The 18374-nt window shown below is 37.1% G+C and overlaps 1 protein-coding gene across 11 annotated transcripts in view; it reads left to right on the top strand.

The window, feature by feature from the left end:
* cnksr2a (connector enhancer of kinase suppressor of Ras 2a) overlaps positions 1 to 18374 on the top strand; it is a 101783-nt gene that overhangs the window by 49896 nt on the left and 33513 nt on the right. For 4 of the 11 annotated variants that reach the window (XM_051098023.1, XM_051098029.1, XM_051098021.1 and 1 more), the window contains exons 6-12: positions 2282 to 2401; positions 4447 to 4506; positions 7660 to 7728; positions 10836 to 10982; positions 11897 to 12030; positions 13767 to 13960; positions 14812 to 14901. In XM_051098023.1, the coding sequence (XP_050953980.1) occupies positions 2282 to 2401; positions 4447 to 4506; positions 7660 to 7728; positions 10836 to 10982; positions 11897 to 12030; positions 13767 to 13960; positions 14812 to 14901 (814 nt within the window). Of the gene's footprint in view, positions 1 to 2281; positions 2402 to 4446; positions 4507 to 7659; positions 7729 to 10835; positions 10983 to 11893; positions 12031 to 13766; positions 13961 to 14811; positions 14902 to 18374 lie in introns of all 11 variants that reach the window. The other 7 variants (XM_051098018.1, XM_051098022.1, XM_051098024.1 and 4 more) reach the window with 3 other exon arrangements.

An 18374-nucleotide genomic window follows, 5' to 3' on the forward strand; every position in this document is an offset into this window, starting at 1 on the left:
TAGATAGACAGAGACAGATGATAGAAAGAAAGATAGGTAGATAAATGGGTAGATAGAACGATAGATAGAACGATAGATAGATAGATGATAGATAGATAGATAGATAGACTAATAGATAGATAGGTAGATAGATAGATAGATAGATAGATAGATAGATAGATAGATAGATAGATGGATGGATGATAGACAGACAGGTAGACAGATAGATAGGCAGACAACAGAATGATAGATAGATAGATAGATAGATAGATAGATAGATAGATAGATAGACAGACAGACAGATAAATAGATAGACAAAGGCAGACGGACAAAAAGATAGACAGAAAGATAGACAGACATACAGGTGTTTTGTGTTGATAGCAGTAGTGGGCAGTAACAAAGTAGTTGTACTTCGTTACTGTACTTAAGTACATTTTTCAAGTATCTGTACTTTACTGGAGTACTTTTATTCTGAGTAGCTTTCACTTTTACTTCACTACATTCCAAAGCGTAAGATCATACTTTTTACTTCACTACATTTTATAAAACATATCGTTACTCCTTTGCTACGTGCTCTGAGACGCAGAAGCGGTGTCTGATTCATGAACAAATTGATTCTTTTCAATGAACATGTTAAATTGATTCGCCAATCGCACCAAACGATTCATTCACAAATTAGAATAATAAGGATTAATTATTGTAACTGAAAGTCATATTTACGTCAAAGCTGTCCATTGTTTGTGAATTACATCTGCATGTAAAAAAGATGTCTAAAAGGTGATCTGTTTCTGAAATGCTTGAATTCAGACACATCAACATCAGTGTCTCTGTTTTACGTCAAAAACGAAAAATTTAAATAACAGATTAAATAAAATAACTCATGCAAGTTCGTATTCCCCGCTGCTGTAACGTTAGCAGTTTTATTAAAATGCTACGCATGTAACCCTAAGTGACGTCTGTTTTTATATTGTTTAGCAACAGTATAAATTTTTTATTGTTTGGATCAACTAGAATAGACAGATATGAATGTTTATTAATAACCATACTGAAAATAAGTAAATGTTGTTAGCTGATGCTAACTGTCTAGCTAACAAGCTAGCTGATGCTAAGTTGAGGTAATTTTTAAAGAAAATATCTGGAAAAAGAAAGGATGTGATGTTCAGAACATGGTAACTACAGTAATTATTGAAGTGGGAAGTGATGCCCTCTGGGGGGATTTGGCCAGGGGTGTTTTTACACAGACAATGTTTGAAAGGAAAAAATCATTATGAAAATATAATTACTATATATATATATAGTATATAGTGGTTATTTTGGGAAATCCCAGGTATTTTGAGCAGTAGGTTTTTAAAAAGTGTGTGCTATTATAAAATTATATTAAGTAGCCTATATAAAATTGCAAAATAAATCTATCAGTACTTTTTTCCTTAAGTACATAAAAAATCGGGTACTTTTGTACTTTCACTCGAGTAAAATTGAAAGAGGAGCACTGTTACTGGAGTAATATTTTATTATACGTATCTGTACTTTTACTCAAGTACTTGACTTGTGTACTTTGTCCACCACTGGTTGATAGATAGATGCAGTATTTCCTTCCAATTATGTATTGTAGTTTTCTTAACATTGTTTGCTTCTTCCTTACTATTTTTGAAAAGTTTCTTGAAAGCCTTAGTGGTTTTGTAATTTACTTTACAGTCATGCCAGTAAAAAGCTTGAGAGAAAAGTGGAGAGCAGAGGAATAGTGCAGTGGTTAACAGGAAATGAAACAACATCGATTCCCACCTCCTTCACCTTGAGTGAACTACAGCAATATCCCAGACAGGTGAAATCTGATCATAATCGCTGAGTTTGATATAACGCTGTTGAGATAATGAAAGAAAAAGGGTGAGAGTACAGGGAAGACTGATGAACACACGGGGAAGATAAAAAAGATATAACTTGATATGAACTCTTCTAAACTAGGATGAAAACTTTATGCAACCCAACTTTCTGCCAATGAATACAGCACCTTTTCCAAAGCAAATTATCACCATAGTTATACCTTACCAACCTATAGCTTTAGTCCTTGTCTTTTTCCCATAGAAAATGGCTTCAGAACTGCAACTGTTTATTAAAACTGCTCCACAAAAGCTGAACATTGACTTCAGCTAAAGATGCATTCTGTAGTCACGGAACATTAAACCTAAATTTGATCATATCTATGAGGCTGAGTTATACCTAATAAATGTTTGCCCGGTGCAGCATATCTGCAGAAAATAATTGATATGCTCGCTCTGTCTCTCTTTTTTTTTCTTCTCAAAAGTGTAAGACATTGTCTGGAGTATGTGACCACATCATTTCACTGTCGTCAGACCCCCTGGTCTCTCAGTCGGCACATCTAGAGGTGGTTCAACTGGCTAATATTAAACCTACAGAGGGTCTGGTAAGATCACATACAATTGTACTGTGCCACTGACCATTACCGCTGTTTATCATTATTTTTTTTAATTTATTTATTAAAGTTAAAAAAAATCTTATAACATATTACATACTATTACACTGACCAAAATTATAACGCAACACTATTTTTTTTTGCCCCCATTTTTCATGAGCTGAACTCAAAGATCTAAGACTTTTTCTGTGTACACAAAAGGTCTATTTCTCTCAAATATTGTTCACAAATCTGTCTAAATCTGTGTTAGTGAGCACTTCTCTATTGCCGAGATAATCCATCCACCTCACAGGTGTGGCATATCAAGATGCTGAGTAGACAGCATGATTATTGCACAGGTGTGACTTAGGCTGGACACAATAAAAGGCCACTCTAAAATGTGCAGTTTTATCACACAGCACAATACCACAGATGCCATAAGTTTTGAGGGAGCATGTAATTGGCATGCTGACTGCAGGAATGTCCACCAGAGCTGTTGCCCGTGAATTGAATGTTAATTTCTCTACCATAAGCCGTCTCCAAAGGCGTTTCAGAGAATTACATCCAACTGGCCTCACAACCACAGACCACGTATAACCACACCAGCCTAGGACCTCTACATCCAGTATTTTCACCTCCAAGATCGTCTGAAACCAGCCACCCAGACAACTGCTGCAACAATCGGTTTGCTTAACCAAAGAATTTCTGCACGAACTGTCAGAAACCATCTCAGGGAAGCTCATCTGCATGTTCGTCGTCCTCATCGGGGTCTCGACCTGACTGCAGTTCGTCGTCATAACCGACTTGAGTAGCCAAACGCTCACATTCAATGGCGTCTGGCACTTTGGAGAGGTGTTCTTTTCTTGGATGAATCCTGATTTTCACTGTACAGGTAGATGGCAGACAGCATGTATGGCGTTGTGTGGGTGAGCGGTTTGCTGATGTCAGCATCCCAGTTCTTGCATGCCCAGCAATCCCCCTTCCCGGACATGTCACCCACTGTGTGGGATGCTCTGGTTTGGCGTATGTGACAGCGTGTTCCAGTTCCTGCCTAAATCCAGCAACTTTGCACAGCCATTGAAAAGGAGTGGACCAACATTCCACAGGCCACAGTAAACAACCTGATCAACTCAATGCGAAGGAGATGCGTTGCACTGCGTGAGACAAATTGTGGTCACACCAGATACTGACTGGTTTCTGGACCCCTCTGGACACCCCCAGTACAGTAAAACTGCACATTTTAGAGTGGCCTTTTATTGTGGCCAGCCTAAGGCACACCTGTGCAATAATCATGCTGTCTAATCAGCATCTTGATATGCCACACCTGTGAGGTGGATGGATTATCTCGGCAAAGGAGAAATGCTCACTAACACAGATTTAGACAGATTTGTGAACAATATTTGAGAGAAATAGGCCTTTTGTGTACAATGCAAATGGGGGCAAAAACAAAAGTGTTGCATTTATAATTTTGGTCAGTGTAGTTATTTAAAATAATATATATAATTAAAAATAACTAATATATAATCTTCTGTTCAGGTTGGGGTCAGTAGGATTTATTATATATAAATTAATATTTTTATGAAGCAAGGATGCATTAAATTGATCAAATGTGACAGTTAAGACATAATTAAAAAAATATTTCTATTTCATTTTTTTTAGAATTGTTATATTCAACATTATTCAGTATTGTTGATAAGAAATGTTTCTTAAGAACCAACTCGGCATATTAGAATGATTTCTGAAGGATCAAGTGACACTGTAGATGCATGACTGTTTCTTAACTAATTGTAATTATAAGCAGCTTGTGTATCTTGCCAAACAGTTTCAAAGTCGTTTCCCCAACATTGATCTTTGTACTAATGAGCAAATATGTGTTTGTATGCATGCTTGTGTTAAAACACTCTTTCATTAAAAGTAATTTCACTTCTCTATATACACATGAATAGACTAAAATCATTTTGAAGTGTTCTTTAATGTGTGCATGAGACAGAAGGAAGAGATCAGGAGATTATTCATTATAGTCTACTAATTTCTTACTGTGTTTTTTATATCCTAAGGGAATGTACATCAAATCCACATATGATGGTCTTCACGTTATCACGGGAACCACAGAGGGGGTAAGAGCCAGTCGGTGTTAATGTGTGCGCTCTAATTCATGTGTCTTGTATAATGTCCTGTATGCTGCAGATAAAAGTAATGAATCTCAGCAATTGATTGTACGGCTGTTACTGCACACGCTCAAATTAAAGAGCAGGAGAGAGAGAAAGAAAGAGCTAAACAGACAGGAGTGCTCTAAATAAAGATCCACTGATCATGTGACTGAAAGCTCTTAGTTTTTGTTGTAGCTCTAATAGTGGGTGGAAATCACCCGCTATATTGCAGTATGCAGTACCCATAGAAAAGAAGCACCATGATATGTATTTCATATATCATGTTTTAGCGGCATATTGTAGACCACGCTGAGATTAAATGGATGTGAAATGGATAAACCTGTAAGACCTTCGTTCATCTTCAGAACACAAATTAAGATATTTTTGATTAAATCCAAGAGCTTTCTGACCCTGCACAGACAGCAACACAACTACCATGTTCAAGGTCCAGAAAGGTAGTAAGGACATCGTTAAAATAGACCCAGATGCGCTGTGCCTTGCATACAAGCAGCAGAAAATGCACGCTGTACATAAAACAGTCAAAAACATGTCTAATGATTTCAATTTTCTGTCCAGCCTTACTTATTTGAACTAGAATATACAGATGATGAACTAAAGGAACTGAAGGAACTGCTCTTGCGTCAGCAGCTCCACATGCATTCATGGCACTCTTATGAAAAGCACAGCAAAGACTGACATGAAAAAGAATAAATTGTGAATAGTCATTATTATTGGTTTCTTTGCGCACAAAAACTATTCTTGTAACTTCATAAAATTATGTCACATGGACTATTTTAACGATGTCCTTACAAACTTTCTGGGCCTTGAACGTGTCAGTGGCGTTGCTGTCTATGCAGGGTCAGAAAGCTCTCGGATTTTATCAAAAATATCTTAATTTGTGTCTTACGGGTTTGGAACGACATGAGGGTGAGTAATTATTGACAGACCTTTAATTTTTGGGTGAACTAAACGTTTAAGTAACGGGCAGTGTGTCATGGTTTTCACAAAAATATTAAGCAGCACAAATGTGACCCTGGACCACAAAATCAGTCTTAAGTAGCATGGGTATATTTGTAGCAATAGCCAAAAATACATTGTATTGGGCAAAATTATCCATTTTTCTTTTATGCCGAAAATCATTAGGATATTAAGTAAAGATCATGTTTTAAGGATATATTTTGTACATTTCCTCCTGTAAATATATCAAAACTTCATTTTTGATTAATAATATTAGTAATAATTAGTAGTAAGCACCCTCAGATTCCGGATTTTCAAATAGATTTTCAAATAGTATCTCCAAATATTGTCCTATCCTAGCATTCAAACATCAAGCTTATTTATTCAGCTTTCAGATGATCTGTAAATCTCAGTTTCAAAACATTTTATTCACCCTTATGACTAGTTTTGTGGTCTAGGGTCACAAATGTTTTCAGCATTGATGATATGAAATATTTCTGTAGAACCAAATCAGCATATTAGAATGATTTCTGAAGAATCGTGTGACACTGAAGACTGGAGTAATGGCTACTGAAAATTCAGCTTTGTCACCACAAGAATAAATTAAATAGAAATCAGTTCTTTTAAATGGTAATAATATTTCACAATTTTACAGTTTTTTCTGTATTTTTAACCAAATACCATAAGACCCTGTTTACATTAGTGGGTTTTTGTTTTAAAACAGTATTTTGAAATGAAAACAATCCTCGTCTACACTGGCGTTTTAACTGCATTTCAGAAACGATCTTCGTCTACACTATACAAGCAAAAACACATCACTTGACCATTCAGGCTACATACATCATCAAGGATATGTTATTTAAGAGAAGTAACCATAATAAAAATTGACTGCTATTCCTTGTGGTGTAAAAATACTGTAATTTCTCTTTTTTGTTTTGCAATTTAATTGTTTAATAGATAGTTGATTGACATGAGCGTCTTACCTCAGATCAGCTGTAACAGTCCAACCTCTATTGTTTCGATGCCAGAGCAGGGATGTAAGTTAAACAAGAATATCTCAGATTGAGCGATTGAGATGTTGTGTTGCTGGATGTAATAATGAACATAGTGGTTGTCATTTACTCCTGACATCTGAGCCGCTGAAGATGCAGTGGATTACATTTGTTTGTGAAGGGAATGTGCCTCCCGATCTACATAAATGCCTCTATGTTCACGCAAATCATTCGTGATCCAGTTTCACTTACAGCAGAAGTATAAGGTTTTTTTTATGAATCTCTGCAATCACCTTTCCTAGTAACATGCTAATTAGCAAGTTTCGCGGCTAAACACGCTAAATGTGGCTAAGGTGAACTGTCTCACCGAGCACAGCTCGAGAGCATGGAGAGAAGAGAGGGGCGGGGCGAGCAGAGCTCATTTGCATTTAAAGGAACAATCCCTCAGAATGGGATGATTTTTGCGGAGCTCATTTTGACAAGGTAAAAAGGGTGTAGTTTTACACAACCATTGAGAATTTTTAACCAAAGTATATTATAGACTTTTCATTAAGATCCTAAAGATTTATATCAACTTGTGGAAAATGGGCATCTGATGACCTCTTTAAATGAGCCTCCGAAATGAGACGCAACAAATGAGCATGATGTTATTGTTTACACGGTCATTAAGGATACACAGAGCGAATGTGGGCAGCCATGGCATCGTTTTCAAAAGTGTCTGTTTAGTATGTTTACACTGAAATGCAAGTCTCCATTTTTGAGGGTCGAAAATGCCGGAGTAGTGTAAACCAGTGGTTCCCAACCACGTTCCTGGAGGCCCCCCAACACTGCATGTTTTCCTTAATCAAACATGCCTGATTCAGATCATCAGCTCATTAGTAGAGACTCCAAGACCTGGGTGTGTCAGACAAAGGAGAGATGCAAAATGTGTTGGGAGGCTTCCAGGAACATGGTTGGAAACCACTGGTGTAAATGACAGGCGTAACCGTAGCAAAAGTTATGCGTTTTAAAATGAAAACGCACTAGTATTAACGTATTCTAAGAAGCAGCGTGAGACCAGAATGCAATGTAAATTGTTACAGATGACCGCATTTAGCATTAGATGAAAGTACTGCTTTTTCATTTGACAGCTGGTTCTTTCCCTCTTTTCATTTTTCTGTCTTTTTCTTAGTCTCCAGCAGATCGCTGTAAGAAGATCCACGCAGGTGATGAGGTCATCCAGGTGAACCATCAGACAGTGGTGAGTGTCAGTCTCTCTTAGTCACTCAATCCATTTGGCTCATTTATTCTTCGATTTTATCCTCCATCTATCCATCCCTCCATCAGTTTTTTCCTTATATATGTAAGTCCCACTTGGCATTCAACAGCAGTTGCCTCTTTCCAGCCTGTTTGTGTATGAAAGTATGGAACAGAAAATGAGGTGCGTTTGAATTTGAGAAATTTAACGTCCTTGTTCAAGCACCAAGAGGTTTAAAACACTACCAGGTGTATTTTTAGATCATTTCTATGACTAGGGCAACTATATTCCAATTTGACTGAATTCAGAGTGTGTTACGCTGCGTTTCTGAGTGAAACCGGAGAGTGTTTAAAGGGCATAAGAGGCTGTAAATGTAATGAATGGCAGTGGAGTGTGTTTTTAAGGATGGTCGAATTTGAGAGATTTTTTTCGCGTGCATATGGAGTGCGTCAATAGGCACTCCAGTGATCGTACCCTGTGGAGTTCCCTTCAAATAATTGATAAAGAGCCTTTTCTGCGTCCGTCTGTGTACAAGTAATTGCGCGTGGAGTTTAGCTTGTGAAATCAATTCTGTTTGAAATTACTTCCTTAGTGTTTGATGTGCATAAGGTGCTGAATAATTTGTTGAATATTTGAATTTTGCTCTCAAGTGGTGGCATGGTTTATGAAGTTGAAGCAACGGCAAAGCTAAGTGTTCCCTCTTCATCATCTCTGATCACAATGACTTCTGACGTTGTTATTCGGATTTAAGATGGTCTTTGGGTTTCGTTTTAGAATTCAGCTTCTACATCAGTTTGTCTTAAGTCATCTTGTCGCTGTGGTGAGGGATGCTGAGCTTGTTTTGTGATGAAAAATCAGCAAGACTAAGGCCTCATTAATCCTCATGTAATTAGATTGTTGTCACCTTCATAATTGGATAAAAGCGCCTCTAATGTGCGATAAGCGATACGAATTCGGCTTGTAGCGAAAAACACACAGACAAACAATTACCGTAACAATGAGCGGTTCACGCTCAAGAACAACCTCAGCAGGCGTTAAAGAATGGTGCATTGTGGGAGCTGCTCTATATGTAACCTCTGAGATTAGGCTCCATATGCTATAGGATCAGGTATGAATATCCAGCCCATCTCAGTGTGTGTGTGTGTGTGTGTGTGTGTGTACGTGGTTGTGTATTGTGCTTGTTTTAGGCTGTGAAGGACATGCTTAATTAGTTCTAAACTGTGTGTGGGTCACATTTTGCCCACACTGTGGATGCTAAATGTCCCCACTAGGATATTAAAGCATAGTAAAACCTCAAACAACCTACATTTTGGGGAGCAGCCAACAGTAAACTGCTTAATAAACATAATGAATTATGTCTTAAAGACAGTCTGAAAATGCAGAAAGGTTTCTGTGAGGGTTAGCTTAGGAGTATCAGCTTTGTATAACTATGTAAATCAATCAAAGTTCCTAATATCATAGAAAAACAAATGTTTTTGTGTGTGTGAGTGCATATTGTTTAAAGAGAAGCACAATAATATACAACATTGGTCTTTTCATAGACTGATTTTTGTGTTCAGAAGGGTTTTTTTCTGTAGAGTTTAATTTAGTATTTTAATTTAATTTTAATTGTAGTTGAATTGTATATTAAAAGTTTCTGTTGCATATCAAATCAAAACAATTAAACATTTTTTTAAATAATTAAATTAATTGTTGAACATTGGGATATTTGATCAATATTTTGATACCCAAATATTATAATCCCCTTTTGAAGGGCCCTTTACTAAAAATACAATGACAGCTATATATTTTCATCTGTAAAGACCTATTTTATTTTATTTTATAAATAATTAAATTATTCCTAAATAATTAAATTAGTTGTTGAACATCTTAAAATGCTATGACAGCAATGTATTGCCATGTGTAAAGACATTTTATTTTGTTTTTTATTTTTTTTATTTTATTTTATTCATAAATAATTACAAATAAATTGTTGAACCTTGGTATTTTTTATCACAGGTTTTTAAAAAATTTGATGTCACCGATCCCCAAATATTATGATCCCCTATTAAGGGACCCCATTCCTAAAATATAATGACAGCTATATATTTTCATTTGTAAAGACATTATTTTATTTTATTATATTTTATTTTATTTTATTCAGATATAATAAAGTAAATTGTTGAACAGATCTCCAAATTATGATGCCCTTTTGAGGGACCTTGATCTGTAAAATATTATGCCTCTGCATATTATGATCCCTTTTGGAGGGACCCCATTCCTAAAATATTATGACAACTATATATTTTCATGTGTAAAGACCTATTTGCTATTGCCATTTGAGTCAAGCCACTTGGGTCAATAATGATGTACAATGACTTTTTACCATGGTTAATTGGCCTTTTATCATCTAACAGTACATTTTAACCATCATAAATTCCCTTGTGGTACACCGCACAGCCTTATTACATTACTAAACTGTGAAATGTTGTGAATTACTGTAGTTTAATAATTCATCTGTTATGTAAACATCTTTAAAAATGTAGAGTTTGCCTATACTCTGCCACATTATCTTAGAATTATATTTAAACAATTGCCTCCAGCTACTAGCTCCACTCACTGGCTCGGTAAACATTTTAATAACGGCGTGACATAAATATTTCAACAACAAAAAATATGTAGCCAGTGTTTGTATGTTTATCTTTTATGTTTAGTTATTAAAATAAAGTCAGTATTGTCATTCATTTGAACATTTACCTGAATTATTTCATAATTTTTCTCCACGCTAGGCATTTGGTTCATTTTGCATACTTCAGAATTCATGATTATACATAATTTATGAAGAACCAAAGACTCAAATATTGACTTTTACATGAAATGTCAAGTTCTTTCGTAGACTTTGGAATCAATTAAAAGTTTAGCAAACATCACACCTCATTAGTGTACACTCATTTCACATAGTAAACTTAATCAACATGTACTGTGTCAGGAAGTGAATGTGTGTGTGATACATAGTTACACCGAATATAGAGACGAATGTAAGCATTTCCCAACAGCTCCTTGTCAGGTGACGTCTCTGTGTGGCGTTCTTGTCGAGTCTGTGTATGTTGACCCTGTGTTTGTTGCTGTAGGTGGGCTGGCAGTTGAAAAACTTGGTAAGCTCTCTGCGTGGGGACCCTGCCGGTGTGACATTGACCCTGAAAAAGCGTCCCCAGAGCACGCTCACCTCCGCCCCAGCCCTACTAAAGAACATGAGATGGAAGCCCCTGGCCCTGCAGGTAGGATTCAGATCGCCCTGTCCCAAAAGCTTCATCGTTTTGGGCTGCACTTTCCCCCTTTATCTGCCACCCGTTCCCTGGCCTCATCTTAGATAGGGAACTGACGCTTTGACTCCATTTCCCATAATGCACCTGCCTGCTTACATGTTGCTTTTCATTCAAACGTCTTATTTCTAACACGACTATGGAAATCAGTTTATTTTATGTAAAAAACAGAACTGTTGGATATCGGAGTTGCTTTTGCGGTGATTTTTAAGTCATTCGCATTAACATCACTAACCTGCCTTAAAAGTGTTGCGGAAAGTGTTTGTGTCCCAGAGAGAGCAGATTAGCTTTAATCGGCTTTTGGCGAAGGATTCAAGTTTTGGTTCTAGACTTGTGACTCTACAATAAACTTTTAGCCGTTTTCCCCAAAGAGATCTGTGTACGTCTCCATCTTGGCGGCTGTCATCACACATGCCCATTTCACTGATTATATGCACGTGCCTCGTTGTGCATGTCATGTCTGTACATCCAACTGTGCAGTCTGTGTCACAACCCCTCTCGCTGAGCTCACTGGAGACACTAATCACACGTCTGTTGTCTCTGAAGCCATTGTGTTCTCTGGAGATGCCGCAAATGTTTCCATAGACTCCCACTCATTATGTCAAAGCATCCTGACCCAGAGATCCCAGTTCACTGTTTACTGCAGACAGCACTGCAGAGGGACTGCGCCGCGTCTTGCTGCTCAGGGACCTATTAATCTCTATCCCTCGCCCTTGTGACTGTCTGCAGATATCAGTGTCTGGGTCACGTCCTGGAACAGTGCTCCATTATTACATTTAGTTGTGCCCTCAGACGTTTTTACCAGTAGTTTGAGCTCATAGTAGATGTGAGCTTTGATCTTTAATCCAATCATCTTGTCTGCCCAGCAGCCAGTCGTTCCCAGGAGTCCAACCAGCAGCTCGGCCACGCCCACGAGCACCATCAGCACACCCTCCAAACGTGATAGCTCCGCCCTCCAAGACCTGTATATCCCGCCCCCTCCATCCGAGCCGTACACACCCAGGTAAACATCAAACTTTACACTTCAGCTGATTTTTTTTTAATTTAAAGAAGTTCTCTTGAATTCTTAGTCAAGGTGTTTTACATTAAACAAGCTGCTACTTTTTCTGCTGCACTTTAGATACAAGAACGCATATTTGAATATGCTGTTTTAATTAGGTAACCTCTCTGCATGGGCATAATTCATACTAGTGCAGAAAACTGAATAGGTATATGTATAAGTGAGCAGGAATAAGTTAAAGGTGTGATTTTTTTTTTTGGGAAAAGCTGTTAATATTTGAAATCACCAAAACTAACACGCCCCTACCCCCCAAAACAATGCCCCTATCTTGATAGCTCCACTCCCAAATTCACAAAAGGTGTGTTCAACTTAACACGGCGCTGCTCAGATCGATCAAAATCTGACTTGAAACAGTGCATGCCGGTTTGAAATTTTGTCCGACATGTGAGCGGTTAATCACGTGCGCTGACATACGGTTGGATTGTTCTTTTCTGTTTGCTGTTATCATTGGCATATTGTCAAATTGGCTAACATTTTTAACAATTCTAACATTTCGTAATATTTCTATTCAAAGTCACGATTCCTCTAAAAAAATAAAATCGTGGCAAAACATTAAATTCAAATCAATCAGTAACATTTGGATAAAATAAAATGCTTGGTCCAGTAAACTTGGGTTTCTTGAACAGGGTTTCTCAGAAATCGTTTTTCAATTTTTATTTAAGCAGCACAACTGTTTTCGACATTGATAATAATGATTTTTTTTTTTGAGCACCGAGCCAGGATTTTAGAATGATTTCTAAAGGATCATGTGACACTGAAGACTGGCTGCTGAAAATTTAGGCAAATTGAAAAGCACAAATGAAACTGCGAGCATCCATATCAGATTCACATCACGTTCAGCAGCGGCAGCTCTTAAAGTAATAGCAGCCAAATAACCTAATAACCCAGCTACTGTGAGGTCTGTTATTCATAACTTCTTCAACAATTCATCAATTTTTGTATGTTCTGTATTTTTCTGGTCGAATACTACTCGTTCACTTTAAGCATTAGTCGACTAATTGCATGTTTATTAATAAACCATTTAAATCATAATAATTAGCCTTGAATTTCCTACATAGTCTAATGAGCGCTCAAGAATGCACATAAAGTTTGCCAGAAGTAATGATTATAAATGTGTCAGGGAAAAACAACATTAGATTGAGCGACCATGTAAAGTTGCTACTGCTTACATATTTTATTTATACTGAGCATTTGGATGTCCTGCCCAATGTACTGTTTCACCACATAGACCAGCCATTAATGATCTGTCCGTCACGGACTGTGTGACTTCGCCTCTTCCTGTTGAATTTTTTTTTCCTCTGAAATATTGGTCAACCAAGCCTATTTTCGTTGACTGACGGTTTGTCGACTCTTAGGGGCAGAGATTAATCGTGATTAATTTCAGAAAAAATGCTATCAACAAATTTTTATTTATTTATTTTTTTTTAAAGATTTATTTTTGACATTTTTATGCCTTTTATTAGATAGGACAGTGTAGGTGGACAGGAAGTGAAGTGGGTGGGATCGGGAAAGGTCCACGAGCCAGGATTTGAACTCGGGACGCCCACAGCGCTATATGTCTGCATGCTAACCACAAGGCTATTGGCAGCACTAATTTTAAAATACATTGATATAGACAACGTTTTAAAAAGTGTACATACAGTATAGTCTGAATATATTGTGTTATGATGTGCTTTTAGAGATGAAAAATGCGGTCTTTCGGGTGAAGGTGGAGTACCTGTCGCAAAAGGGTCAGAATCGCCAAACTCATTCCTGGATCAAGAGTACAGACGACGATTTCCTCTCATGGAAGAAGAGGCCGTCCTGTACTGCTACGAGTACGACCCCAACCATGGACCCACAACGTCCCGTCGAGACAGTACACCCACTTACGGTACACTAACACTCACAAGCACAAAAAGTTTTGTCTATAAGCGCATTTCAGTATAAGCTTAACTGGTACATCAGGGATATTTACACTTTTTGCATGGAAAAATTTGTTTCTGACTTTCTGCGCACTATAAAATGATTCGTTATTTTCCGCTAGCTTTTACAGCAGATGCCTGAGAGACTTAATATTGACCCAGCAACTAATCCAAGGAGAAGACCAAACTTCTCTAAACATCTGCTGATTATAAAACACCACATAATTACCAAGATACACTCTTTAACCCAATTATGTTGCATAACTATGTTCAGAAAACAATTAATAAGAAATCAGTTTTAGATCCAGTTAAAGAAGTGGTTTGGGAAGCTTCTTCTAATCTAAATTATTTCTGTAAACTATCCTACGTGTTTTGCAATGCTGTGTGTGATTGTATGTTTTTCGAAGTCTATAAAGCGAGCATGTCTATAACAAGTTTCCTGCATAGGGGAGTTGGTTTCAGATTTTCTGTAATTAAACTCTAGGGAGCTGGGCTGCACTTTGTTGTGAATGTGTGTGTGTGTAGCATTATATCCAGAACCAGAGAACTCAGCTCTAGTCGTTAAATGCCAGCGTGAGCCTCTGCAGTGGCACAGAACTGCTGACACACTCCATGCCCGCTGCTTCCCTAGAAAACGAGAGGACACATTAACTGTGACAGTTTGTCTTACACAAACACACACTCGCACAGACTTACCTTGGCGTCTGTGGAGAAAATGGATTGTGAACTGTCATTTTACTTCCATCTTTCTTTTCCCTGTCTTTCCACACATACACACAGAGGAAGTGATGTGTGTATATGAGCATGTTTGTGCTTTCAGGTCGTCTGAGGCCCATCTCTATGCCTGTAGAGTATAACTGGGTTCCTGACTACGAGGACCCAGCTAGAATGAAGAGGGAAGGTCGGAGAGGTGAGTTTGTGTCAGTCACAGTAAATACACATGGTTGTTTACTTGTTTTTATTCATTCTTCTCCTTTTCACTCTGCAAAAGTGTTATGGAAAACTTAAGTGTTCTGCTTTTCTCTGTTTATAGGTATTTTGAAATGTGATTTTTTTTTTGTTTAAATAATATATTATTAGTAAATAATATATTATTTAAAAATATTGTAATTAAAAATCTGCTAGGCTACAATTAGAATTCATACATTAATTTTACATATTTATTTTTTCATTTTTCCTTAACCAACTAGTTTCACATTGGGACTATGATCTTGATTTTGACACTATAGCTGCATCCTAAAATGATTATCATAAATCATTATATATAATATATTATTATATTACTGGTTTGTGGTCTTACTGACAACCATAAAGTGTCCAAGCACTTTTTGTCTTAATTAACTTTTTATTGCTGCAGTGTGACAAATCAATTTTTAACAGTACAAGTATTCCTTTTAATCTCTTAATTAATGTAAGGCTGTAAAACAGCATGTATAATAAATATTGATGAATTGGAAAATTTTTGATTAAAATAGTTTTAGATAGCAGGGAACTGCTATAACCCTTTGAATTTTTATACCAGCATCTTTTTCTTGATTGATTTGTATCATGAAAAGCAGACCTTGATATTAAATCAGTATCAGATGAGCAAAAATGCTGTTATGCTACAACATTGTGATATTGTTTTTATGCAACAATTCTACAAGCAAGACGTTAATGTGGAGTAATTTACATTTCAAACACAAATCAGATTCATCATTATGCTTCCCCATCCATACGGCCTTGGTTACATCAGCAGAAAAATATGTGGAGAACATTATTACATTTTAATGGAAGATTAGAAATGGAAAGATTTTTTTTCTTTAGAATATACAGTACACTGATGAAATACACAAAATGAACAGGAACATTCAGTTAACTTTTATTCAAAGTAAAAATAGTATAATAGTAGCATAAATAATACAAATTATAAATATTAAAGGGATAGTTCACCCAAAAATCTAAATAACCCCATGATTTACTCACCCTCAGGCCATCCTAGGTGTATATGATGTTCTTCTTTCAGACAAATACAAACGGAGTTATATAAAAAAAAAATGTCCTAGCTCTTCCAAGCTTTATAATGGCAGTGAATGGGTATTGAGATTTTGAAGTCCAATGAAGTGCATCTGTCATTAAAAAAGTGGTGTTGCAGTGGATGACGTAGGACGTTGGCGTAGCATAAGCTCAAGTGGGAATATGCTAGTTTCACAAAAATCAAGTTTTGTTTACAGCAAAGAAAAAACAGTCTCCTCTTGGCTTATATCGAAATCCTCTGACATTTTCATTTACAAATCCTCATTTTGTACTTTTAATTCGTGTCTGGTGTTTTGTTTTGCTCTCTCCTCTGTGCTTTCCTGTTTGTCAGTTCCGCGTTCGTCACCACGTTCACCTACGTCGGGATCAAATAGCGCATACAACAGTTAATGGAAGCTAGAGATTACGATTTATAAAGTTTAAATATTGATATTTTTCTTAAAAAATGCATTGATTTGGTTCAGGTCTTTATTAACTCTCAAGAGCAGTGTGGATACTTTTCATGATGGATGGATGCACTTTACTGGACTTCAGAATCTCAACACCCATTCACTGCCATTATAAATCTTGGAAGAGCCAGGATGTTTTTAAATATAGCTCCGATTATATTCATCGGAGAGAAGAAAGTTGTATACACCTAGAATAGCTTGAAGGTGAGTAAATCATAGGGTAATTCTCATTTTAGGTGAACTATTTCTTTAAATAAAATTATTATTATTACTTTCAAATCTTCATTTGCCATCTGTTGATCTTCCGTCTCATTTTTGCTCTCATTCTGCCTGGATTTCCCTTTATTGTTTCTCACTGCTGCTTTGTTATTACATTCTCATGGCTCTTATTCAGGAGTGATGTTTAGCTGAGCCCTTTTCCATGGATTTAATTCTCCTCGCTGCACGGTGGCTCTGAACTGCGCTGGGCATTGCTGATTACTTCCTGTGGCCGCACTGCATGCAGTGCCAGGATAACAGTAGCAGTCTCTGAGCACCAACACAGAACCAGTGTGCACTAGGGCCGAGGCAGTCTCAATTGGCTCCTGCTTTTGAAATACAGTCCAGACTGCAAGAACCTAGACAGATAATATCAATAAAGCTCTTTCATCAACATTTTACTTATTATGAGTTCAGAGTTAAAGTTTGGCTGGTTAGTCAGTCTTCGTCACTTCCTCATCACCATCTTCATTGAGGCTGCGGGGGCAGCATCTTTTGTTTTGACTCACTCATGTCGTGTCTTACTGCTTTCCCACGCTAACGTGTTTGTTTTCTTTCGGTGGTCTCCTCCAGGACTTACTGTTGCCCAAACCCCTCTCTTCTCTCTTCTTTGTGGCACTTGTGGGTCTTTATATGTGTGTTTTTGAGCGAGGGGGCGGATGATCACCTGGCTGTGTCTCCTGGCTGCTATTTGATCCCGTTAAGCGGCTCTGTCTATCCGCATTGTGTGGAGATTAGCGCCTTGATAGCTCTCTTATTTCCAAGCTTTCTCCGGTTCCCTCTTTTCCTTCAAACTCTGGGGAGAAAATGCTGGTGTTGAAGCTGCCAGATGGTGTTTAGCTGAGAGTAAGAAAGATGGTAAAAGAAGAAAGAAGCACTCGAAGGAGATTGCGAGAGTGATGTAGGAAGAAGATTGTGATAGAATGTGAAAGTGGAGGGGGGGTCAGAAAGGATAAAGATATATTAAGGTCACCCTTTAATCTGACAGTTTTTTACTGTCAGAATGGGTGTTCTACCAAAGTCATCCTTTCGAATTGTTGGCAGTGCATTCAAAATTCAGAAAACATTCATTTTTAGGGCTTGCTTTTCAAAAAAACAGAGAAAAGCTGCAGAATTTGGGAAAATCTGTGCAATTGTGATTTAAAATTTTATTTTGTATATATATAGAATATAACAGAATCATTAAAAATGTTAATTATTTTACCAAAATAAGAGGGATCATACAAAACGCATGTTATTGTTTATTTAGTACTGACCTGAATAAGATATTTCACATAAAAGATGTTTACATGTAGTTGAATTTATAAAAATGACCCATTTCAGAAGTTTGCATACTCTTGATTATTAATACTGTGTTGTTACCTGAATGATCCACAGCTGTGTTTGTTTGTTTAGTGATAGTTGTTCACGAGTCCCTTGTTTGTCCTGAACAGGTCCCAAAAATTCTTGTTTTCCAGCATTTTTGTGTATTTGAACCCTTTCCAACAATGACTGTATGATTTTTGAGATCCATATTTTCACACTGAGGACAAGTGAGGGACTCATATGCAGCTATTACAGAAGGTTCAAACACTCACTGATGCTCCAGAAGGAAACACAATGCATTAAGAGCTGGGGGGTAAAAACTTTCTGAATTTGAAGATCAGAGTAAATTTAACTT

The sequence above is a fragment of the Labeo rohita genome, chromosome 24 (assembly GCF_022985175.1).
Source record: "Labeo rohita strain BAU-BD-2019 chromosome 24, IGBB_LRoh.1.0, whole genome shotgun sequence".
NCBI classification, from domain to species: Eukaryota; Metazoa; Chordata; class Actinopteri; order Cypriniformes; family Cyprinidae; genus Labeo; species Labeo rohita.